Genomic DNA, 26,283 nt, shown 5'->3' on the forward strand with positions numbered 1-26,283 from the left:
GCGACTGTGGGAAAGGGAACAGGCTTTAACTGCAACCTGAAACACACGGGCTGCAAAAGGCTGCTCTTCGTTAGGAAACTGATTTTCCTGAAGCCCTGTTAAAATGGTGTTGTCCAACCCTGACTGGATGAGAAAGAAGCAAGCGAGAAGTTCTACCTGATGAGTTTGAACCAAACACAGGCAGAGTCACAGCAAGAAATGGTTGGATTAGGTGATGGTTTTAACGGTTGGACTAGATGATCTTCAAGGTCTTTTCCAACCTAGATGATTCTGTGAAGAAAAAACAACCCCCAAATCCACATCGTTACTTTTTTTTTTTTTAACCACTTTATTTGTGTGTGTGTGTTTCTATAAACATTTTAACTACTGGACATTTCATAAACCGTAAAAAGAAACCTTCCCACCCCCAAAATGCAATCAATGCAGCTTGATGGTCTGACAACAGTGCCGCTGCCAGGGCAGGTAGGGGGAATCCCTCAATAACCTCCCGCGGAGGAACTCGCTGCGTCAGATCCCAAGCGTCTGAGTGACAGAGAAGAGACACGTTTAAAGACCTGATTGCTCTCCTCCTCCAGTGATGTGATGGGAGAGAAAACGGGGGGCAAAAAAAGAATTTCCCTTGGTGCAAAGTCAGAGTCTGATGGAGAGGTTGCGCTGTCCCCTTTGCAGGATGGGATGCAGTGACCTCGGCAGGCTTTGGAGCGGGGTGGTAGGGACCTGATCAAAACGCTCATTCCTTTACAAATGGCCCAAATGCTCCTTAACGCCTCGTTTGCTGGGTGAAGGTATGAGCAGCAGGTGCTGCTTCAAACCGGCTTGCTCACTTGGGAGGGCACAAGTCTACGGGTGCCGATTCCTCAGGGCGGGCGAGCCCAGCTGTAAGGCACGATGGGGAGGAGAGATGCGGTGTCGGGGGAGGCCCAGCGCGGCCGGGTGACCCAGCGCTTGTCACCAAGTACCCCGCTGTCTGAGAGGAAAGCACCGTGTCGCACGAGTGATGCGGAGCAGCACGTGGTCTCTCAGTTCCCCAAGTTCATGTCTGCGCCGTGGACGAGCCAAACCAGGCGGAAACAGACAGCGAGGAAGCCGGTGCCCAGGAGATCTCCCAGGGCGGTGAGGTAGGGGATGGAGAAATTATCTGGATCCAGTGCCTTCCTCCACATCAGGTGCACAATTAAGTCAGCCACGTAGAGCAGGATTCCCACCTGAGAGAGAGGCGAGAGAGGCCCTGCTGTGAGGCAGCAAGGTGGTCACACACAGCCTCCCTCAACTCACAGCCAAAACGAGGTGGCCACGGCCAAGCTCCCAGAAACTAAGAGGTAACACCCTCCCCGGAGAAGCACCGTTTCTCTGCAGGATGGAGCTGGGCTGGGCATAGCTGGCTCAAACCCTCAGGCACTGCACTGCCTGGCGTCACCTGCGGTGCCACAGCCCCTTACCACCAGCCACAAGCGTGGGGGCCACGCTTTAACCGCTCACCAGCATCACGTGGGCCAAACTGGGAGTCTGGCCACACCAAAAGCATCTCCCCAAAGGTATGGTTCCCACTTCCCATGCCCTGAGTGGGAGAGCTCGCATTCACTCCACCAGAAAGCAGGCTGCTATGAATACGCAGGCAGCCCCCAAGGATAAGTTTGTAGCCAGATTATTTTCTCTTAATCCTTCTTTTTTCCATTAGAAATTCAGATCATGTCTACTTTGTTTTTCCTAAAAGTCTCAGTGGACAACTGGAGTTTGAGGCAGTTTTTACATCAAAGTTATCCCAAGCAGCACTGACACATTAAAAAAAGAAAATAATTTCTTTTTTTTTTTTCATCTCAACAGTTTCAAAATCTTTGTTGTGATTTCTTTTAATTCCTATTTCATTCCCAATTCTGATAAACAGATGGAGGAAAAAAATACTTCGGTTAAAGATTAAAGACTGTCTAGTTAATTGAAATAAGAAGGGAGAGAGTTTGCACCCTACATCTGTGGTCCCTTCATGGGAGACTGCAGCACAACAGGAACCAAAGCCAGAAGCGGCGTTTCTAAAGGTGAAAACTGCAGGCTGGGTTGGGGGAGAGGGAGGAGGAGAGATGGGGAAAGCAAATTAAATAACAGAATAACAGAAATTAAAGCTGGATGGAAGAGAGTCTTATCCAGACCACTCCTCTGTCTCAATACAGGATCAAACGTGTCTATCTTTCCTGACGGTTGTTTGTTTAACCTGTGCTAAACAATCTTCAAAGATGGAGATGCCACACTCTAAGCAATCAGTCCCATGGCTTGCCTTTTTTTTTTTTTTCTGTTCTTGTTTTTCCTGAGGTCTAACATAAATCTGCCTTTTTGCATTTGAAACCCGTGATTTCATGTTTCATCCCGAGTGACCACAGAGAAAATGTTATTCTGTCCCTCCCTACAGAAACTTGGTAGTTTAAAGGCTGTTAACCAGATTTTTCTCAAGCCTCTCTTCTTTGGACTAGCTAACCCCAGTCCACTCAATCATTCCTCTGAGGTCATGTTTTCTAAGCCTCTGATCTTTCCCTCTGGGCTTCCTCCAGCTGACCCAAGGTTTCCCCTTACTTTCTTTCTGTCTTCCTTTATAAAGTATAATGGATGGGAAGAAAGAACCAGGCTGAGCATATTCTCCTCCACTGGCCTCCATGGGAATCTTTCAGGGTCAGTGGCGTTGCTGGGATTCTACTCTTTACACTGTCATTTATTCCGCGTATTTTCATGCTTGGCTCTAGTTGAGGAGTTACCTCGATGCATAAAGAGAAGAATAAATATTTTTCCTTTACAACTATGGCTGTGCTGCTGGGCTTAGGGTTGTGCAAAGGTCAAGAAAAACTGATTGTTTACACATGCAAGGAATTCACCCACAGACACGAGGCTGCTTGTAAGGCAAAGCGAGAAGTCAGCTACCTCACCCTGCAAATTAACGAGCCACGGATTTAAAAGGGCAAGTGAAGCCAAAGTGTCTGTGAGTTCAAGCAACAGCCATGGGCGTTTCTGAGAGAGATGACAAAGTTTACAGGGCAGGCAAAGCAGTGACAGGGAATAGGCAGAGCAAACTGGATGAAGCACCCACTGCCTACCCAGAACTTTTATGTCTGAAGATGAACTTCTCAGGCCTGGGTTTGCCCTTTTCTTTTGAGCCATACGGCCCTGCCCAGAGGCATCCCTAGGTCTTCACCGTGATACGTGAAAACAGTTTCCAAAATGAGTGGGGAAACCTGTTCACGGCCTCTCACTTGTCCCTTATGGGGATGACCAGTGGCTGTCTAGAAACACTTAGGGCTTAGAGACTCAAGGAGTAGACATGGTAAAACAAGGTACCACCTCCAGCAAGAGGTACCTCCTTGCTAAGTGTGTCTCTGCACATTCACTGCAGCTCAGCAGATGATGATAACCTCATCTCCCCTCTGAACCCTCACTCACCCTTAAGGGCAGTTGTGCTCACGTGGGAAACCAGACCCTGGCAATTTGGGTGAAGTATGACTGGATCCACAGAAAATACATGATGCTTGGTAGGAAGCACACTGGAAACGATTGGAAACGTGGGCCGCTGTTGGAAGTTTTACCGTGACTCCTTCTTAGCCTGGAAGCTGCTTTGTTTTCATAGTATCTGAGAGGTTCCTTTTGGATGAGAGTTTGGGGTTTACCTGCAGCAAAGCAGCAGTCAGATAGAGCATCACAAAGGTGAAGGACAGAGACGTGTGGCCTCCCTGCAGCAGATGGATGGTGTAGAGGAACACGAGGTGCCCTGGGATAACCAGGAGGAACAGGACTCGAGCTGACTTGGAATTCACCTCTGCAGAGGACAGAGACAGAAACAGCGATGACAGGGGCTGCAGACGGGGCGGGAAGGACAGGAGGCAGCTGTGTATTTTAATGCATAGACTTGGGGCTGTCCCCTCCCACCAACCACATTGCTAATGCCTTTTCTAGATCACGCAGCAATCTGGAGCATCTGCAGTACCAGCCCAGCAGCTTTGTCTAGCACTGAAACTATGTGCCAAAGACGTGCTCCACGCTCATCCACTCCTTCCAAACACTCCTCTCAGCCACTCTCTACCTCCCACTGCTTCAGCTCTGCCTTGCTGCAACCCACTTTCCCAGTTTTTAGTTTGTTTTAGCAGTAACTCCCAACCTAGCAGGAGAAATTAAGAGGAACCTGCAATAGAAAAAGACAACCGACCCAAATCCAGTTTTACTGATGTTTATCCATTACTGAAGGTGGAGGAATTACTGGTTTTCAGCAAGGTTATGCTCTATTCACCCCTCTGTCCACAGGTGATGGCTCTAGGCTGGCCATGGTTAAAATTACTTTCTATTAGATCATATTTGAGATTCTTTTTCAATTACTTTCTTTAGTGCTCCCTGAAGGCCTGTTTCTTCTCACGCCAGTGAGCAAATATACCACACGCTTTTTTTTTTTTTTCAAGCTGCCCACTGCAAAGATGCTTTCTCTCCAATCTGTGTATCTTCCCTGTAAGGGGAAATTCTGCCTCTGAAACCCACCTAGTCCTTCGCCAACCAGGCTTGATAAAGGAGCTCTCTCTGATGAGAGGCCTTGGGACATGGACACCTAGGGTTCAAGGTCTACCTGATGAGAAGAATGTGGTGCAGGGGTTGGGCCAACTCTGCCTCATCTTGTATGGCAAAACTCCAGGCATGCTCCAGAAGTGCAGGAATGTGGAAATACGGCTGGCCTGGATGGCGACCAGATTCCCTCCAACGCCTGTGAGGACAAAACACAGTAAACCTGTAAACCACCCTCACTGCACTTTTTAAACATCAGTCTAAAACCTAGCCCAAGGTGAGTCGATCTGCATTCACTTACAAGCTCAGAGAGCAGCAGTGAGAGAAAAAGAAAACCTGATCCCACATGTCATGGTGATGCTGCACTATTCACTTGGCAGGAACAGCTCTTAAAAATCAGGAAGGCTCCAGTGATCGTCTCCTCCTGACTGCTTTATTGGAAACATTTTCCCTCGCTTCCCAGCACCGGCTGTAAGTGCCACGTGGCCTCTGAAGATGATGTAATTGCACCTGGTTTGACGCAGTCTGTGAGCAACACCTGGGGAAAGCAGCGCAGGCAATGACAGATGCTGCTCACAGCCACTTCTTGGATTTACTCACCCAGACAGCCATTATTGTTTAAAAGACAACAAACATCACAGAGAGTGATTATATGTCTGTCTGAAGGCACCTAAGACACTTGTTAAATGAGAAGGAATCATATGAAAATGAATCAGAGCCCGAATAGGTTAGGTAATTAAAAGGAAATTAATTCCTTCCAGACTGATTAATTCTAGCAAACATGAAAAAGCAGCTACGTTTTCCAGCAGAAAATAGAGGGTTGATGATCTATGGAGCAAACCTCCACGCCCCTGAGTACTTGCAAGGTAGAAATGCCACAGAATGGAGCAAACCTCCACCCCCCTGAGTATTTGCAGGGTAGAAATGCCACAGAAAAGATAACGACAAGCCAGATCCTATATGTTTTCCCTTCCCTGAAGAAGGAAATGCTCCATCATTAAATGTGAGATTTGCCAGAGCAAAATCAAAGTGAAAATACTAAGACCAGCTCAACACAGCTCAAGATGGGAGCTTTCTGAATCGTGCACTGCCACACTTTGCAGGACTCCCCTGCACGTGGGAAGTGAAGAGCTACCTGTGCAAAGACATGGAGCGGTGTGTAACTCTGCCACCAGCTCTGCCAGACAGGTCACCCGCCCCCAGAGCGCGACGTCTGGGTCAATCACTGTTCAACTAAATTGCTGTTGACTGTACTTTCCTAATCAGGCTCTTTGGCTAACCATGCTGGAAAGAGTTTGTCAGCAAGGTGGCTGTCTTTATGCAGATCCAGTAAGGTTACAGCTGGGTGACACCCTGTGACACTGCAAGAGGACACCGTGCTTTGAGGGTGGCACGAAGCCAAGCCTGCCCGAGGAACGTGGGTGTCCCCTGGAACGGGCCTGGCCTGCAAGAACATTACAATAGCAGAAAAATAACCTCAGTGATGCCAGAATCCCCAGCAGTTTGTGCTGGTATGTGTACAAAAGTACTGTGAGGCTTCAAACAAATATAAATATACACACAAAAGATATTAATATATGTATTAAAATCCCTATATATAATCTTTTATATATACATACACATATATAATCTTAATATATTAATCTTTATCAACAATCTGTATAGGGGATGATTGCACAGCTCAAATTACTGAGTGGAGAGAGACAGGGAAAATGGATTTGTTGTGACATCCTTAGTAGGTTTGATGTTATGAAAGTCAAGGTGTCAATGTAGCTCCGAGACAACCATCAGATGCCATTAACCTTTCCCACAGCTCTGTCAGTATTTTCCAGCCCTGCCTATTTTGCTCCAGAGGCACTTCAAGATATGAGTAAGTAGGGATGTAATAGGGACCAGTAACTTCCCTTCCACTTGTGATGGGAGCAGGGACTTGAGCACAGACCTCTGTATAGGGACAACAGTGGACACCTTGGGGAGGAGGGGGAGGTGTAAATAAAAGCATGCATAACACCCCCCCTGCCCAACCTACCATTAATCACAGGTGTGAAAACTGCCATGCCTTCAAAGTTTGGGTCAGTTACAGTTTTGTCCAAGATGAGCCCACCAATGCTGTTAAAAAAGGACAGGCAATGAGGGTGGATCAATCTCTCTTCCCAGGGTAATTCCTATGCTGTGAAAATCCCACACTGAGATGAATTACTGCTTCTTCCCCATCGCTGGGGCTGGACTATTCACCATTTACCCCTTTTACAGCTCAGTTTTCACCAATAGATAGCCTTACAGTTTTTCTTAACGGCACAATGAGATCAGGAAGACCTCCTTGCCTACCCTTAAGCAAAACTGATGGTAGCCAGGGAAGTTTTATCATCCTCTCCAAAAATTTTGCTACACTTTTATACTGGTCTTAGCAGGTTTTTTTAATTCTCTCCCAGATCTCAACTGGGTCTGAAAGATGTAGCACTAGGGGAATGAACCACCTGGCTCTATATTCAGCAGTCTTCTGTCTTTACAGCTGGATGAAAATGAGGTTGAAGTCTGGCTATTTGTGATGGTCATCATTCCCTTTTCGGTTTCCTGGCTTGCACCCATAAGGTGCGTGGATGTGCAGGTGAGACTTAAAACAATGACTTGCTTTTTCCAGTCATCTGGGGGCTCCTTATCTGCTACCTCACAGCCTGTTGGAGGGCCTCCAATGGCTGAGAAGCACTGGACCAACACCTTTCTGCTGTCCTTTCCAGTTTTATTTTTGATGGCTTTCTAACGAGCACAGGGTCTCTCTGCAGTGTGCACACAGGTGTGGGCTCAGGAGCAGCTCCTCCATTTACCTGCTGATGCTCATGGCAACAATGACCGGCTGCCATCCAGATTTCAGGACTTCGGCAAGGGAAGGACTTTGCTTGGCGATAGCAACCCAGAGAGGGATCATGACAATGAAGACAGCACAGATCAGAGGAGAAAGGTATTTCATATCTGGCAAGGAAAAGAAAACTTGAATTAAATGCCCATGGCTTCACAGGTTGCCAAAATCATATTGCACAAAGTCTGGAGGAAAGGCAGCAGGGCTCTCCAACCGAGTTACGTTAGCAGAAAAATCACATGAACCAAGATACTCCCTACACAACCACCTCACTTCCACCACAGAAATCCATAATTAATCCCTGAAACTCACTGCTAGAGGATGTTGTTTGAAAATCAGCAGGATTCAAAGCAAGTTATATTTGAAGATGAGCAAGTCTCCAATTCCATCTCCAACTAAGCAAGACAAAAAGTTACAAAATTTCTGGCTTCGGGGTACAAATCAAACAGCAGGACAAGGGGGAAACTCCTGTGTGCAAGCTGTATCACACGACAGACACCTCATGCCTTCACCTAAAACAAGAAGTAATAGGTACTTTTGGTGGCAAGCGAGCAGAATTGCTGAGCAGCTGGTCTGCTCTATAGGAAGAAATGCTCTCTTGCACAGTTAAGCCAGTTAAGATCCAGGGTTTCTTTTGTGCTAGCTTACATGTGTTTCCATTAGGTGCTTTTTCCATTTGGTAGGGGCATAGCCTTGAAGTGACCTTTAGAAGCAAAGGAATTAAAAAATAAGTAGATGTGCAGCACTAAAAGAAAATAAACATGACTCAGAAGCATGAGAAACACCTTCAAGCAATGGGGATGATGCCAACCCTTTTGATATAAAAATGCTTCTTCAACAAAGCTCTCCATCTGGTCTCTGTGCTGGGGCCAAAGCCAGCGGGTTGTAAGGCAGACTTTGCAGGTAATCTGGGGGATGAAGCAGGCTCAAAGTGTGCATTTTTCACAATGACACTGCCAGGGCCTTGGGCTACCTGGGTGAGATCTCACTGATGTGATGATATCTTCCATGAATCAAGGGCTCTTACACAGAGGTGCACTCTTTATGCGGGGCTTTAGTCAGCACTGAAATGCAACTGCTTCTGGGTGTAAATAGCTGCTGTTTTGTCAGTGTTTTACCACCTGGAGTCATTTAGGACAGAGGGGTTGTATGAGAGACTTAGGTGCTGTACTGGACCTCCTACACCCACCCCTTGTCTTTTCCAGCAATTAATTCCTTCTTAAATAATGCAGACACGGGGCACTGGAGTCTCTCAAACCTTATCAAAGCCAACAGAAAGACTCCTGGTAGGATGAATGGACTTCAGGCTCCACATTCCAGTTCTGCCACATTCTCTCACATACAGCCCATAAGCAAGCTGAAACCCTTTGGCAAAGTTTGTATCTCCATTACGCAGGACTGGGAAGGACCGGGGTTGATTTTTTTAAAAATTGAAAATCTTCATTGCCAAAAGGGTATTCTGCAGAAGGAGATGGTGCTGCATCAGATAGCACATAATGCTCCAAACTTTACAGAATCACTGGTATTTTTGAAGGATACATTTTGGTAGGACCCAGAAGTTGTCACAGCATGACCTGTCCCTTACTACACACTGGGGAGGGAAATGGATTTATTCAACCACCATGAACAGTGCTTTCCTCCTACCTGCCTCACTTAATGCTCCCAATGTCTAGGTGTCTATGTGCCTGAGTATTTTCCACCTCAAGAAGCTATTTAAACTACTCCGACAACATCACAAATGCTCTCTGGTCACAACCACAGAGGTTATCATGTTCCGCCATGTGTTCCCCAGGAGATATTATCAGAGGCGTAGCAACTGAAAGACAAAGTAGCTTTACAGAGGCAGGTGTGGTGGCGTCATGGAAAAAGCCTATTAAAAAAACGCACCTCTGAAGCTGAAGGAGGACTGGACGGGAGCAATTCGTGGGCCTCTCCCTGCAATGTGGTCTCCTTCACTCCTGCACTTGCTGGCATGTGGGACAAGTTATGCAAACTGAGAACAGCTGCCTCACTGCTTCTGCTCACAGTCTGAAAGCAGCAGTTTGGGTTTCAAATGGTACTGAGTTTGCTGGATCTTTTTATTTTCCTCTTTCGTTCTAAGTTAGGCTCATGTTAAATAGCCTAGCACTTTCCAAGCAGAAGTCAGGTATCTATCACTGCGTTGCTGCATGTTTTGAGCTTTTCAGTGTCAACAGGTGCCCAAGTCTTTGCCAACCAGCAGCACAGTAACCCCACAGCCACAGTTCCTGCTCAGAGTCCTGTGAGCACAAACCAATGCAGCACTGCCTCCCTCCCTCCAATTTGATAATACCTTGTTCATCCACCACTCTCCACGTGTGAAGATCAAGAATATTTTACAGCTGCCAAAACCCTGAAATTACTTTGTGAGGAAGGACCTGCTATTACCCATGCACAGAAAGTAGCTATGCTTGGCTAGCGACAGATGCAGGAACAGAGTCAGAGTCACATATGTCAACCGTCTGTTCTAAGGCTATGCAATACACGTTGGTCATTTCTTTGACAAATCCCAGTTGTGTTTCTTAGGCTCTGCCTTCCAGTTTGCTACTAGAAGAGAGCCTGGGAAAAGCCTCTTCGGTTATTTTTCTACCCCAGTGGCATGGCAGCCTCCATTCTGAAACGTCCCAGAAATAGGTAAGCACCCTGTAAGAATTTCAGAAGGATTCACCCCTCTCTTGCTGAGCTGCAAATCCCTGCTAAACACTGTACCTATGTATTTGAAGAGTGTACTGCTGATTCCTGCCAGCAGGGAAAGGGTTATCAAGTCTCCGAGGCTTGCTGCTATGGGTGTGGCGACATTGTCTGGATTGATCCCAACTTTCCTTGCTCCGATAATCACGCCAATCATCACCAGACCTAGAGAAGACACAAAGCAGGCATCAGAGAATGCATCCTGCTGAGTTTCACCCCAGAGCTGCTGCTCTGTTTCCCAGAGGGATGCGGACTCTGGGAAAAGCAAGCAGCAGATTGCCTGTAGCGGTACCACGCAGCTGGAGATTGGACATCCCCAGGAATTTGTCCTCTTGCTTTCACCAACCTGAAGGGCATGACTCTGCCCTTATGAACTGCACCAAAGGCTCACAGGCACACGAGCAAATTCCAGGGATCAAAGGAGATATCAGCAGGCGGCCCAAATGTAGAAGCTCCCCTCCTGAGCAGCCTAATCTTTGCTGCCTTGACACAGGACCAGGCACGAAGCACAGTCATAGATAAGCACACAGCAGGCATGCGGCAGCCTCCTGGTGCCATCCCCTGCTCTGGATTCCACAGCACAAAGATATTTTCCATATTAGACCAAAATTTCTTTGAGTTTGAACCACTAAGGAGCGACGAGCTTCCTTACAGTAGCCTGAATTAGCCTTTCGGCCCAGCCATCCGACCGACCCCTCATGTCCCAGAGTCTTTGGGGTGCTTTAATCTGCACTGGGTGGACGTTGATGCTGTGAGCAGCTCCAGAGCCAAGGGGTTATGGAGGTGGCCCACATCACCTCTCTTCCCCTGTCCTCTGTGCTGCACCTGGAAAATTCAGCTGCTTTTCAGCACTGTTGGAGAGGAGGGAAGTTTTGCTTGCCCAGGTAAGTTAATGAGCACAAACCCTGATGAACATGTGGGAATCCCTCAGCCATCATATCTCTCACAGGCCTGTGGAAGGGCCACCTGGAATAAACCCTGCCTGGCCAGCTTCCACTGCGGTGTGACAGGCAAGAGTAGCCTTGAGACAAGACACACGACATCTCTGCAAAGCCCTTCTGTGGCTGACAGGACGCCCCAAAGGAAGCCTGACAAATGGTGGTTCCCTCCAGCTCACCACCTCTCTGTGCCTGTTTGGACAGGCCCACCAAAGCTGAGCGTGCACAGGAGCATCAGCTCTCCCCTAAGAAATGCCACTTGTGCCCCTTCCCTGATACAACATCCCTTACACAGACACACAGCCTCACACAAAAGCCCTCCCAGACACCGACGCTCCCCTCCCCATAGCACAGTTCATGCTGCTTCCCTCCCTGGTCATAAAAATAGCAGCTTCCATCGTGCACACCCACACACAGGCTGCCTGTGGCCACGTCCAGGGAAGAAACTAATGCTAGCTGAAAGCCTGTGATGATACAGCAGCAAAGCCTCTCTGTATCACACCGAGCAGGGAGACGGAGGGGAAGAGTTTAATGAAAGCTGGACTGCTGTTTTTCTCTTAACAACTGCCTCATCCCATGTTTTTCATCAAAGGCATCTACAATCACCCTTTGACTCCAGCTTCAGGATACGCACTTGCTGTAACTTGTCTCTTTTATTTAGAAAACTTGCTGTATCCAACTCTGCCAGCTCCCTTTATTCAGGGTGTCGTGCTGCCCTCATATGGCAAACCTACAAACTGATCATCTTCAGGCGACAGAGCCGCTCCTCCCGTCCACCCCAGCACATTTCCCTTGCAAGGGGAAGAGCCAGGAGGGGCCTGCCTGGCTCAGAGCTCACAGCAGGCAAGCCACAGGGGCTGGCCACAATCTTCCACGGGGTATTGGGTGACCCAAGTCCACCCCAAGCGTGGTCTGTGCTAACAGACTCTCAATACCCTGCTTTGTGCATGGCTTTAGTTCATTCTCGCCTAGGAAACGGCCGGTGCAGATGGCAACATGTCACCTAAGACACACGGAGGAAGTGTGGGGGGGTGTGGTGTGTGCGCACCCACACAGAGCACGGGGCATTTTTCACACCTCAGGTGAAATGGGACATTTTGATCGCTGCTGCGGGTGCCAAGAGCCCAGTGAACAGATCCAGGGAGAAGAGCAGCACAGGCAGGATGCAGCAGGGGTGAAAGCCACAGACATAGAACTAAGGCTTCCTGCATCCCTCCCCCCTGTGCCAGGCCAAAAGGACGTCAGTTGGGCCTCCCTGGCAGAAGAGACAGTTTTTTCCGCACCTGAGCACTGCACGTTTGATCTGATGAACCAAAACGACTCACCAAGAGAAAGAGCAGCGATGAAGGCTGTGGTGACGCTGCTGGCACACAGCACGGCAGCCTGGCTCAGCTCCACAGAGCCCTTGGAGATGGCTCCTAGGATCACAGCAGCAACAGCAGCCAGAAGTCCTACCACGGTGGCCTGGACCTGGGGACCAGAAGGCAGCTGGTGAGCAACCATCCGCATCTGCTCCCCGGCAGTCCTGGCTCCATGCAACTGCAGCATTTCCACACAGCTAAGCCTTGCAGAGATGCTGATTGCTTATGTATTTAAGCAGCATCCCTGTAAGGCTCCACTAAGTTAAAAAAAAAAAAAATTCTAACAAAGTTTGGAGAAAAACTTTGGAGGCCTGCAAAGGGCAGATAACATTTCAGCAAAGGACACTGAGTCCATCAGAAAAGGAATAGCCCTGGTCAACAGAAAAACGGGCTCCCCATCAACACAGCACTCCTAGCAAGCTAAAAGCTGTGGAAGGAGATAAGGGAAAGCAGGGAGACACATGTTGCAACCCCTGTGGCCTTGCCATGTGCAACCTCTAGGTTGGTTGCTGGATTTTAACAAGCAGAAAAAGCTACAAGAGGCACATTTCTCCCATCTCTCCCCTCCTGCCCAAGGCTGATTCCCAAACGTTGCCAGCGAACAACAGGCTTTATCTAGGGACTGTTGTGAAACAGGGATTGTGCTGCAGCTCCCCCTGCAAAAGATTTTTTCATTATTTCAGTTTGTCCACAAAGGGAATGAATGTCTAGATGTGTTTTGCAGCTAAACTACAAGCTCTGGGGCCACACAGAGCTTTATTGGAGGTCAAGTCCTGGGCTCTGCTTGGCTCTGTTGAGAATACCTGCTTGAAATCAACAGCTTGGGATTCAGCAGTGCTGGGAACAGATGCTGTTGGGCTGCAGCACAGCAAGAGAAAAGGGCCTTTTTCCTCTCCCAGCTGAAGGGACTCACCTGGATGAGGGCTAAATTGCAGGTCGCCATTTTCCATTGCTTCTGGGCATCATCCATCTGTCCGGTGTTAGCCTAGGAGCCAAGAGAGACACCCTAAAAATGTGTTCCTGTGGCACAGGTGGCTGCTGAATGCAGTTTCACCTGGTCCCTGTGGGAAAGCAGCTGCTAAAGCCAGAGAGGCATGAGCAAAGGTCAGCATCTCCCAGCCTTCCCTGCACTTCCTTCCTGACACATCTCCATCACATCCAGCCCAGTGTCCCAGGGGTATCAGAGGCACCACAGGGCACCCAGCTAAAGGTGGAGTGGGCACTTCCACCACATCCTGCACAGACCAAAAGCTGAACAAATTAAACCATTTTTCCTCTTTCATTTCCCCTAAATTGCTCTGTTAAGCTCCGATTTCTCCCAAGACATGCAATACAAACAGTCCAAAATAAACAAAACTGCTTAGGGAGATAGGAGAAATCAAATCCAGAGTAGCAAAAGCTACTGCAGGTCCCAAGAAGTCTCGGTCTGTTCCCCCACAGGTAGGATTGCTGGGAAGCCCTGGGTGTCTCAAGGATCAATAACTGCAGAAAAGCAATCCAACACCGAAGCTGACAGCTGTGGAGCCCTGGCTTTGTCTCCTTCGTGTGTCACAGGGCCCAAAATATCAGTAACTGGCCACCCAGGGATTAATTCACCTTCAAAGCACAGATGGAAATTCTCTGTTCCAGTTACAAAATGAGGGCAAACACGTTATTTTAACACTCATACACCCCTAGTTTCTACTTAGCAGAAAAGGGCATGTCTCATACACACAGCGTGGTTATATAAAAGCAGAATCTCCTGATGTCTCCTGCTAATCCCCCCCCCCACCACCTTGTTAACACTCACAGCAGTGGAGAGCCTGGATGCCAGCGTCATCTCAAGATTACCCTTCAGGCCAACCAAGGCAGGAACCAGGATAAAAACTTCTGTAATTGTCCGAAACACATCCCAGTGCTGGAAGAAAACAAAGGCAATGTCCTCAGTTTGTGATGCTGACCAGTCCAGTGCTGTTGCTTCAAAAGGGAGTGAGCTCCCCCACCACCACCTGCTCTACAGGTGTCTGCTATGCACATGGGGCAGATGCTGCCCGGGGCTGGTTGCATTTTGGGAGTGAAGGAAGCAATTTTGAGCTTGCAATATTCCTTCTGATCTCACGCACAGCTAAGCACTATCCTAACAGGGAAGGAACCCTCTTCCTGAGGGCAGCAGAAGATTTTGGAAAGCCACAAATTAAAATGTGCCTTTAGCATTAGCCAAGAACAACATGAAAAATAATTAGGGTTCACAAGCCAAATGAAATACAGCACGCTCTCCATCCTTTGTACTGACACTAGACACAGGAACGCCTATTGCTGTCCAGACTCGTAAGAATAAACACAAAGATCTGGAAATGATCTAACAACAAAAAGTTGTGTCTGTCTTTTTTTACCAAACTCCTAACTAAGCATCTAAGACTGGTGGTGGAAGGGAAGGAGATTTTGTATCTCTCCTCCACGGGCAGTTCCTAAATCTTCCTGTTACCAAGAATGCTCCCAGCACAGCTGGAAAAAGGATTTTGAATTAAGAGATCCCATAAGCCTGAACTGCTGGGCCAATATCTTGATTATCATTGCTCCTCTGAAGTTGAACTGTACAAAGCTGTTGAATCAGCTGCAACACTCGAAATTATCTGAAACCTTAAGAAACGTTGTTGATTAACACATCTTCTCTAATTTATCTACCATACAGCGCCTTGGAACATAATTCATTCACCCCCTGAGCACTGAAGGATATTGGCAAAGTCCCACTGTAGCCAGAGAGGATGAAATCACAAAACGGAGCAGCTCACCGTGAAGAAAAAACGACTAGCCCAACATCTAAGAGCAGAATACAAGAAAAAAAAAGAGTAGCTGCAATGAGTCAGATCAAACGTCCATCTAACCTATCCTTACCTCTACCAGGAGTCAAATTCAGGTGTGACAAGTATGACAAGTAGACGGGCTAATTCTCCTGTGCATTTTCCAGCCTACCACTATCTGCCCTGGGGTACTGAGCTGGCAGGGTTTTTCTGCACGCTTACCACTGCTCAAAGGATTTCTCTTTCAGGTACTCATCCAATCTCCCCCCTTCAAGGCACATGCCATCCTGTGGCAAAAATATTCATAGTTTAGCTATACATCACGTGAAGGATCAACTTGTTCATGAATTCTAACTTGTCACTGGCTAGTATTGTATGAGGGCCACAAATTCTGGCACTAAAGGACAAAATGAACAACAGACCCCTGCCCACCTTCCCCACATCCACTGGGATTCGAGAAACCTGAAAATCCAGGAGGTTGAAGAGACTCAGTAAATGTCGACACATTCAGCCCGTTGGGAAATACAGACAGGCTGTAACAGCTTGGTGTTGGGAGGCTGTGGGAAGCCAGCAGTGTGGCTGTCTGCTGGGGAGCCCTCACAGCTCCCTTCTGAGCCAGGATGAGTGAAAGTGGGGCTGAGCACATGATGCAAGACACCCCTCAGAGGTGCAGGTAACAGGCAAAATATTACCATCAATACAAAAAGGCACATTTCCTGGCAGTGGTGACCTGGAAACAGGCATGTTTCAAAATGTTAAAGGTAAGTTACTGCTGAATAAATAACAGATAATAGCAGAATAGTCACCTTATTTGACACACTACAATTTTGTTTGAATTTGTTAACGTGGAACTGAAATACCTGAGAAATCTAGGGGCGGACATCCCTTTATAAAGATTCAAATCCCCCTCTCTCTTTAATTAAGAACATAGATCCAAACTCATCTCTGACACCTTCAAAAGAAAGAGGAGAAAAAACAGACTTCATAGTCATAATGTAAAAACCCCCAACCATTTAAAATACACAGGCGTGCAGACATTCATATGTAAGACCTTCCATATTTTGCACATAAAAAGACATATAAATAAAAAGCAACAGAAGAACTCAACCGTATCTTCTGTGTATGTCACCTTTGGGAAATATGACTTTGTTATATCAATGTAAGCTCCAATCCTTGTGTTCATGATGAATTTTGCAGGTCTCGAGCCATCATAACAGTAGTTTCAGCATATGAGGTATGACTTTTTGCGACTCTGTCTTACATATAATTACAATGAAAGGCTTTGAACAATTAATAAAGAATCACACAACTGTACTAATAAAAAAAGCTGAGTTAATTGCCTCCATTTGAGTCTCATTAGTGACTCACCAAGAGCCTAAGGACAGATTCATAATGATTTATACCACCGTAGCCAGGACTCCACGGTGTTACAGACTGCAGAAATACAGAAGAAACAGATGATCCACATGGCATCACCTTGGCGGACCAGGTGAATGTGGCAGGTTAGAGCCGTGCAGGCGAGGAGCTGCCTGAATGAAGACAACTGGATTAAGTCTAGGAAGCATCTCTGTCCTTCGAGATGAAAACTGGCCTAGAAGGAACAGAACAGCATTGCAAACCCCCCAGAGGGATACTGAGCCAGAAAGAGACTTTTTCCTCCTTCACGTCCCCATAATGGAGTTACAGCCCTAAAGCTCAGCTCTGAAGAAACCTGGTTACCCCGTGATCCGCTGCAGCTGGTCACTGTGCCAGCTGGATCTGCTCATGGGGTCCTAAAGGGGAAGAGGGGCTATGATGTACTGAGACAGTCTCAGCTGCAGTCTAGCCCCGCTGTCCCTCCTTACACCGTCCTCACAGTCCCAACCACGTCCTGTTACCTCTCCAGGGCATCCATCCTCCCACAGCAGCAGCTAAGAAACCTCAGGGGTTTTCCATTGCCCTGAACAAGTCAACAGAAAGATCAAAAGATCCTGGACTATAAAATGCAGGCTAATCCAAACTCCTAAATTTTCAATGCTAATCATCTCAGGGGCTTTTATCAACAAAGGACAGGGCTATCTTTTGTCTATGACTTTTATTTGGCCTGTGTCCCACTGCAGTGGTGTGGAAGGGGAGAATGAAAGGGAAGCTTTGCTCCTGAATTCTCTGGTTTGAAATCTGATCGCCCACCTTCAATCTGATTCTCCACCTTACTGTAAAAGAGTGGGCCAAACCCTGGCAGGGCCCTGCAAGGTCTCCAATGCCAGCCAGCCCGGAATCCAGATCGACCAGCTGGCCAAGGATCACTGGAGCAGAGGTGGAAATGTCCAGCAAGAGAAGACCTGTGCCACACTACCAGCCCTGTACGGAGCTGCATCATCTGCACAACCAAGAAGAGAAAAATGGCAAATAGCTACTTCTTTGAGCATCCTTTTATTACAGTAGGAGAGACCCAGGTTTGAGCCTTGTAGTCAACCAGGCTACACAAATCTCTCTTGCTGATTTTTTTTTTTTTTTTAAACAGTAACATGAACAGTTCTTGGTTTCAGCCCAGGACAGGCCAGAAACTGCTAAAATCCTGGAAAGTTTGATAGGACACAAACAGGCAATTTCCACTTTGTTCTCTTTACAACATCAGCCCTGCAAACAAGAGACCCAGCTGGACTCCCAGCACAGAACCACATTATTTCAAGATATTTTGTATGTAACAAAACAAGGGCAGCACCATCACACTCACATGTATGCTCTAGATACCATCCTCGAGTTGCCCATATATCTCCCTGTCAAAGGCAGGCACGGAGTTTCCTAAGAATGTTTTGCAGTGATAGCAAATAGGGTAAAGCATTCCCCAGCCAGACCATCCCCTGAAAAATAGGCAAATCAGACTCCTGGATTAGGAAAACCTGTAGTTTCAGTAGCACGAGCCCTCACGATTACCAAGATGAGTCTTATGGTACCTGGCCTTAAGCACACAAACTTAGTCTCAGCTTTTAGTTGGACAGGACAGTGAGTTTCTTGCAGGAAGAAAAGCTGAAAGTAAGCAGTTCAAAGACAAAAAGGCACAGAAGAATAATCCAAACCTTTAAAGGCTAAAAACTCTGGATTTTCCCAGCTACTGGTTTTGCTTGTAAATATGGGGTTGTTGATACCACAGCAGCTTACCTCACTAACATCTCTCCTTTGCCAGTTGTGACTCTCAATGCACTAAACTTCCTCTGGGAGCTGAACTCACTGACTGATGGCTTCTATTTCAACATAGCTGGAAACACCTTTACCAAAAAATACACTTCCTATTATTGTACTTCAGGCACGACCCCGTTTCTAAGAGTCTAGAACAAATACACAAAGTAGACCGCACTCTGGTGTTTAAGTAACACATGCAATGTAGGTATACATGGCTTATGTTGTCCATCAGTTTGGATAATTACATTTTTGAACAGAGCCCAATTCTTAGCAAGCGTGTTTGATTTCTTTTAGACAAAGACCTATTCACCTACCAATGGTATGGAGTGGGTATGTACTATGTCTTTATCCTTCTCTGAGATAACTGCTAACTATTAACGTAACATCTTGGGTAGTTTGAGAACTTCTGTAATGCTGCAAGACAGGTCTGTGCTTAAGCACAGCACAAGGTGGAGACAACAAACACAGCGTAACAACAGCATGTGCCACTCCAGTTAACTCTTCTTTGATATTCCTCATATTCCCTTTAATTCAACTTCTCTGCCTTCTTTGTTTCTTCCAATGCAAGAAAAAAACAGCAAGGTATTGTCTTTCCAAACACTCAAGTATCCATATTTAGCTCCTGCTGTGATACTAATGCCAGAGAATCCAATGTACTCCTGTGAGCTCAGAGTGCAGGATATATCCTTGGGAAACTCTGCCAGCCTTTTGATTTGTAAATCCACTGGCATGAGATGCCCAAACTAGATCAAATTTTGCATTTCTATTTGTGCCACTGTACAAAAGAAAGACAGATGGGATAGATTCTGGTTGTGGGCACAGTGGTGTAAATCCAGCAGCACTCCTTGCAAGTCAGTGGAAGTGATTCCAAATTTACACCCACCTCAGAATCTGGCCAAGAAGCACTCAGTTTGTAGGCAATGCTAATCTTTTTCTGCCGGCATGCCTCTCATCACAGTATCTAAATGCCTTCTAGACCAAAGATTACATTAGGTTGTTTGCAAAGAATGGAAAGCATAAACTTGCCTGTGAGACAGGTAGTTAATAACAACCCTGACCTAGATCTCCTTATCAGCAATTTCTGAAGGAAAGAAATAATATCATGCAATAGGGGAACATGCCTCAGTCTGATCCCAGTCGCTTCACAGCAGTCATCACCGAAGTGCTTAGCCAGATACAGTGAAGGGAGCTCCCAGTCTCATGCACAGTGTCAGGCAGCCTGTCTGAAAGCCACTAGCCCACTTTACAAGGAGCCCAGGTACTGCTCTAAAGATGGATAGTGTCTCGCTAGCACAGGAAAAGCCTACAGCCAACCTGCTGACTGGCTGCTAGGACCACACTCATTAAAAACAAAACCACACAAATCCTCAGGGTCAGTGAATTAGCCCACCCTCTCACTACAAAGTTGCCTAACCACATATACCTACTTGAACAACATCCATCAAGAGGCCAGCAGCTACCATGCCCAAGCCAGCCAGAAGGAACGGCACGAAAATCTGGGAGGCAATGGAGAATGAAGTCTCTGGGAGAAATCCGCTGGCTGACCTGGTTAACTTGCAGGTGAAACCTCTCAGCTTCTTGCCATGGAAGCACAGTTCCAGCTGTAACTGGGTGACCACCATGATCAAACACTGTTACCCCATGCTCAGCAGGGCAAATGGGTGGAGATCAGGACATCACACAGATCCTCCTGGTAGCTCTCTTCGAAGTCAAAAGAATGTTTTTTGTCAAACTACAGCAATGATGCTAAATTGCTTTAGCTTCTTCTCCTCCTAGGAGCGCGTCCAGAGGGTTGCAGCAAGGGTATCCTCCAAAATTGATTCAGCTGGGTTGAGCCCACGTGGCAGCAAACTTGACGGACACAACTTCTCCAATTTGTATCCAGGGGGGAATTAAAAAAGAGAAAAGAAGATTGTGGAGATGTCTGTGGACGAATAGAAACGAGCCCACACCCCATTCAGCTCCCACCACCTCGGTAAAAACCAGTAAGACCTGCTCAGGCTACAGCACTGAAAGAGTGACAGGTCATGCAAGAATCCCTCAGCGTGCTCAAACGCACTAGTGTCCTTTCTCCTCAGGTTACATTTCTTGTCAGACTGCGGCTCGCCTTTGATACGATGGTTTAATATGTAAGCCTGCTGTGAACTGGCCCCAGTTCCCTCACTCCCACCATAAGCAACGTTGAACTTTTCTCACTGTCCCAAGGCCGAGGAGGTGGGGAGTTAACAACCAGGATCCGTTTTGCTCTCCTTCAAGGTGAAGAAAGGTCAACGAAAACATGAGTCCACATTTCTCACGGCTGACGATATGACGCAGGTCTCATCCCCAGGACAGTGACACAGCTAAGCCAGCTGGTGAGAGAAGATCTGCCTTTCTAGACCCTGGCCCCTCCTGTCCCCTCCGTGGGATGTAACGATCCGTCTATGCCAGCTATACCTCTGAATGACTGGCTTTCAGGGGAAAAAAAATAATGCAGAGAACCAGCCAATAAGCTTCAAAAGCGAACACCCTTATCTGCTGTCATCACTTCAACTTTCTGCTAGTTTGCAAAGGCCAAGATAAGAGTCATAGCCAGAGCTTATTTAAGGTAGCTCCATAATCTCACTACTCCACAGGCAAGGGAGAGAAAGGGTGAACGTTTCCATGGCATGCTGTGAGCTGGTCTCCCTTCCTGTCCTAAAGAGAAACACACTGCTCCTGCATTCTCCCAGGAAGAGACCGTCTTTAAGAGATGGGGTCTCACCCCGGAGTCTCCGTAGCCAAACAGCTGACACAAGGTCAAGAACCAGAGCATCATAACCACATACGGCCAAAGAATTTGTATCCTGCTCTGTAAAGACTTCAGCTCAAAGTCATGCATGCAGGGAAGGGAGTCAGGGTATTCTGCTGGTGCTCCTTTCTAATCATTAATTTGGGCAGACTAATTGGATCAAAAAGTTTTTAAAGCACAATTTTGGATAGGAAGGATTGATTTAGTACCTTAGCAACTGAGTTTTTTCAGTATTCGACTACAGGTTCAGATCCAGCCGTGCCACAGCGAAGGCAAGCAAGCGAAAGCAAGTATTCAGCGGTAGGCACCAAAAGATAAACTTTGAATTTGAACTGAACTGAGAAACGTGTAAATTGCATTGCCTTACTTACACTTTTTGTACTAATCAACCCCTTTCCTGACACTCTCTGCAGAGGGACATAAAGATTAATGGCTTGTGGACTCTGTCCTTGTGAGAGTTCCCAGCCTGAAGCTAAATGCATCGGCAGGGTAGGACACAACAAGACATGTGTCTGTCTTGCAGATAAACATGGAACCGAGGAAGCTCTCAGCCCTCGGGATGGTCTGTTTCTTTTGGTCTGAATTCATGCAAACCAAAGCACGAAGCCTAATGGGCTGAGATGGCACAGCAGCTCTTTGCAAGCTTGGCAGGGTGGAAAAGATGGGAAACTCTGTCCTTTGCTGTTTTCTAGGTTTATATTTTGGTACAGCCCCCAAAGCCTTCTCCACTCCCAGCTGGCTTGGTGTTCTTCCACCTAACAACGGCCCAGTTAGCTGAAAGCTAACAAGGGACCACACTTCAGCTAATCTAACTGGAAAAAAAGCCCACAATAGCTGGAAGAGGGAGGTTAATAAAAATCCTGTAATAACCACCCATGACCCAACCTCTTTCTACCAGCCAGGAACTGAGAAGTGACAGCATGAAGGCCCAGTTCTGGTTAGAAACTCACAGCAGCTTTAAGGAAATAAAGGACAATTTCTGTACAGGTACCACAAGTTTTCAAAGGTCTGATAATGTGCACACCTGGTTCCATATGCCACTATATCTGCCAACTGCATTGCTGATAGGCATAAACATTAATGTAAAGGAAATCTTAATAAGCCCAAATGACTCACATGCCATTAAAAAACACAGCAACAACACATCCTGTACTAAAGCGTCAGCCTGGCAGGGTTTATGGGTTTATCACGCTTCAGCTCTCTCTGTTTCTAAGCAAGCACCATAAAAAGCTTTCAACCGATGAATCAGAATGCAGAGAAAGTAATTGGTTCAGGTGACCTGCGTGTGTACACTGGGTCATTTTATTATGCATTTAAGGAGCCTCTGATAAAGATCCGCACCATATTTGTCAGCAAAGGGGTACATCATATTTTCCTGGCAAAGAGATATACCATATTTGTCTGCAAAGAGACACGTCAGGTTTAAGAAGAAAGAGCGTGTTGCTGAACAGCGGGAAAAATACTGTAACTAGTTGGGGAAAAAAAAACACAAACCACATCTCATGGCTGCACCACTCATCATGGCAAAGCCTGGGGAGGCACACTGCTGCCCTTCTCTGCACACAAATACGTCGTATCCCTATGACTGCAAACTAGCCAACAGCTAGCATTGTCCTGGAGAAGCCAAAGCAGAACCAGCCTCTTTGGTGGGCCCTAACTCTGATCTAGGGCCTCCATCCACTGCCACAGGCCAAGAAAAGAACAGAAAAATGACAAGTGCCAAAGAGCACAGTTTCAGACGTGCCTTATCATCCCCGCAAAGGGACACGGATACCAGTGAATACTCTTACAACATGACAGTGTTAGCAACAGATATCACTATTCTGACTCCTTAGACTCGTGGGTGGGCAATGCTTTTCAGGGACCATACCCCCAGTTGCTGGGGTTCTCTCACTCCTGACTCTGCTAGCTCTCTGTCAGATCAGGCTGTGTATTTTTGTTTCTTACCTTGCTCCTCTCTTCCCCACTTTAGGAAAGGGCAGGGAAGAGAGGTTATGCGAAGAGAATGAGAGCAAGCAGATGGGGAGTGCCTGGGGCCCAAAGCCTCGCAGCACCTCCTGTTGCCCCACAGGAACAGCAGCAGCAGGGATTGGCTTAGAAAATAAGAACAGCTCCTAGCAGCAGTGAGTCCACAACGAGACGCGCTCAAGTAGTCCATGATCATGCACGAAAAGTCACTGTGCTGATTGCCAAAGGCCTGCTTTTCCTATGAGATGCTGGATGGGTTGATTTCCCAGGTTCTAAGCACTAACATGAAAGCTCTTTGTGAGCTCTTTATTTGCATAACACAGAAACCAGAGTTTTGTGGTTTCAGAGGAGTATGAGGTTTGCTTCACATTCTGTTTATATTAGTGGCCCAAACCTTCCCAGAGAAAAAAAAAAAATACTCTAAGGGAAGAACACTGAAAGAAAAGCACTCCTCCAACATCATAAACCCATCTGCAACTTATTTCACACTTTAGTATCTCACAATAGGAGGTAACACGCATTTAATGTCAGAGATCCATAGGAATGGGCAGGTCTGAACAATCTGAAAAATAAAAATGAAAGTGGTTGCTCCAGGCTCAGGATTCTCAGAATGACGTCTAAGGAGACAAAAAGTAGTTTGCCACTGGGTTCTGATTTGCCTTAGTGTTTTCTGATCTGACTAGACATTCTGCTGGGTATTGAGTCCATGCTAAGGTCAGTTAAGGATACCGTGTCACTCTTAAGCCTTTATAGCTCTTCTAGCTTAGGGAGATCAGCCCAGGGCTAATCACAAAAGAACACAGCTCCAGATTTGTGGAAGTTGTCAACACAAGCATAGTAGTTTCCATGTCACTGTATCAGATAGGTCAGGGCAGACTGACCCAAGAGCTAGCTAGTCAAATAACAAGGGTTAACAAAAAGGCACACAGTAGTGAGAATCACCTAGAGTGCAAAGACAGAGCAATTTATAATCTGGAAATTAACTGCAGCTTCAAACTGTCCAAAGTTAGGTGCTCACCACTACCTTAAAGCTCTGTATTGTTGCACCGCAGGAGGGAAGGCCTGGTCCTGACTGTCACAGAATCAGAAGTTCAACTGGGAGAAGACTCAAGGATTTGAGCCATCTGCTACAAGGATTTAAAAAAGGATGTGGTGCACAGGCTGGGCTGGTTGTATGAAGCATTAATAGTGCTGGACTGGCTGGCTCCTTGCACAATGAAGCAGGACTCTCCAGAGCTACATCCAGGAGTGATGCAGCTGTATCTACTGCAGGAAAGCGTTGTGCCACCACGGCCCTTGGGGCTGGAGCTCAGCCACCCTCTTCCCAAGACCAAGGTGAGATCTTTGCATAGGACTACACCTTCCTACATAGATGCCTCAGATCCTTCACACGCTCTTTGGTACCATATTGTCTTTTATCTCCAGCAGAGGAAAAGGGCCAGAAAACCACCACGCGTTGTCTCCTGAGAGCTGCACAGAAGCATGTAATAGTTGACTCTGAAGGATGCTGGCATGTGAAACTGCTGCAAATCTTCCTTTACTTTGCCATCCCCAGAGCAAATCCTCTGCCTCTGAAGGAAAGTCCCCCACCTATCCCATTGCCAGGTACATCAGATCTGTTTCTTTCCCTTACCTGAACATAATCCAAAACCATGCCTGCCAAGACCATGCCAAGCCCAGCCAGGAGGTATGGCAGGAGCACTTGCAGGCAAATCGCAACGGCTGACTCTTCCCGCGACTTTGCCATGGCTGCCTTCTCCTCAGCCAACAGCTTCTGCTGCGCATGCAGAGAGACATCCTCTGCCTCCTGGCTGCCAAGTCGGCTCTCTCTGTGTTTACCCTTGCTCTTTGCTTTGTGCCTGGATCGCTCTCCATTCCTAGTCCTGCCCTCTTTTCTCCTCTGCCGAACTTCCTCACCTTTCATGGTGGCTTTCTTGAATCACAGAGCTTTTCTGAAAAACAAAGTCAGAAACAACGAGATAACAAAAAAGGGGCATCAGATGGGTCAGACATATGAAACCCTTTGGTATTTTGTCCACTCCACTAACCTGAAAGCAAACTACTGCTTACTCCCAAAGCCCTGGATGCTCTGCTGACCCAAATACTAGTACTTAATTTACCTTCAACTTTGTATAGCGTCAAATCAATCTCCCTTTCCATAACTGCATCTCTTCCTAGGCCTGTGTTCACACTGGAGTGCTTGCTGTGCCTCCTGGCTCTCACCCTGAGAAGGCCCAGAAGGATGCAGAAGGTGCTGCACACAGCCTGAATTCTGGACCCACGCTGGGAGTCATGAGAACTGAGCAGCCCAGCAGAATCCAACTCTTTCTAGAGTCTGACCCCTAGCCACGAAATGGGGGCAGTTCACATCCTACCATCCCGCAGTCCAGCAATGGATTAGCACACCCAGCACAGTACAGGTATGTACTACGCCTAGTACCTAGCATACTACAGCTAGCTGTCCGCCACCCCTCAATAACAAGATAATTCTTTGACTTTCTTTCTAATCTGGATACTTCCTTTTGTGCCTTAGCTGACACGCATGCACTATGTGACTCATCTATCTCCAGAGAAGCTGCCATGACCCCACAGCATCTTATAAGAAAAAAAGAAAAAGAAAAAGACATGCAAAACTGTTACCAGTCACCCTTTTCTTGCCATCACATCTTATTCCTTGATATAACTGTCATTCATTCATCCTGCCTGCCCCGCTGCTGGCCCAGGCAATGCCCCAAATCTTTCCCCATCATCTCCTCACAGAATCATCTCAGTTGAAAAAGCCCCTGAAGATCCTCCAGTCCAACCATGAACCTCACACTGACCGTTCTCAACTCCACCAGATCCCTCAGCGCTGGGTCAACCCGACTCTTCAACCCCTCCAGGGATGGGGACTCCCCCCCTGCCCTGGGCAGCCCATTCCAATGCCCAACAACCCCTTCTGCAAAGAAATCCTTCCTAAGAGCCAGTCTGACCCTGCCCTGGCGCAGCTTGAGGCCATTCCCTCTTGGCCTGGTGCTTGTTACTTCATTAAACAGATTCATCCCCCCTCTCTGCACCCTCCTTTCAGGGTTAGCGGCCAGCAGATATTCTCTGATGCTCTCATTTTCAGGATGGGCCCCTAAACCCCTGCACTATAATATCCCAGGTGCGAGCAATCCTCTTCTTGCCCAACATCTGGGGAGCAGAGGAAACTGCTAGGAGGCCCCAGTCCCGG

At 47.2% G+C, this 26,283-nt stretch overlaps 1 protein-coding gene across 11 annotated transcripts in view; it reads right to left on the reverse strand.

Moving 5' to 3' along the window:
- Positions 1-308: 308 nt before the first annotated feature.
- Positions 309-26,283, reverse strand: part of SLC41A3 (solute carrier family 41 member 3) — a 39,599-nt gene continuing 13,624 nt past the window's right edge. For 6 of the 11 annotated variants that reach the window (XM_074835625.1, XM_074835627.1, XM_074835624.1 and 3 more), the window contains 10 exons: positions 24,703-25,021; positions 14,179-14,286; positions 13,303-13,374; positions 12,354-12,498; positions 10,109-10,255; positions 7,350-7,494; positions 6,554-6,633; positions 4,589-4,723; positions 3,645-3,793; positions 309-1,205 (listed from right to left, as the gene is read on the reverse strand). In XM_074835625.1, coding sequence (XP_074691726.1) covers positions 1,020-1,205; positions 3,645-3,793; positions 4,589-4,723; positions 6,554-6,633; positions 7,350-7,494; positions 10,109-10,255; positions 12,354-12,498; positions 13,303-13,374; positions 14,179-14,286; positions 24,703-24,993 — 1,458 coding nt within the window. In that variant the 5' untranslated portion in view covers positions 24,994-25,021 and the 3' untranslated portion in view covers positions 309-1,019. Of the gene's footprint in view, positions 1,206-3,644; positions 3,794-4,588; positions 4,724-6,553; positions 6,634-7,349; positions 7,495-10,108; positions 10,256-12,353; positions 12,499-13,302; positions 13,375-14,178; positions 14,287-19,758; positions 21,175-24,702; positions 25,022-26,283 lie in introns of those variants that run through there. The other 5 variants (XM_074835632.1, XM_074835635.1, XM_074835631.1 and 2 more) reach the window with 5 other exon arrangements.

This window comes from Strix aluco, chromosome 11 (genome assembly GCF_031877795.1).
Source record: "Strix aluco isolate bStrAlu1 chromosome 11, bStrAlu1.hap1, whole genome shotgun sequence".
NCBI lineage: Eukaryota > Metazoa > Chordata > Aves > Strigiformes > Strigidae > Strix > Strix aluco.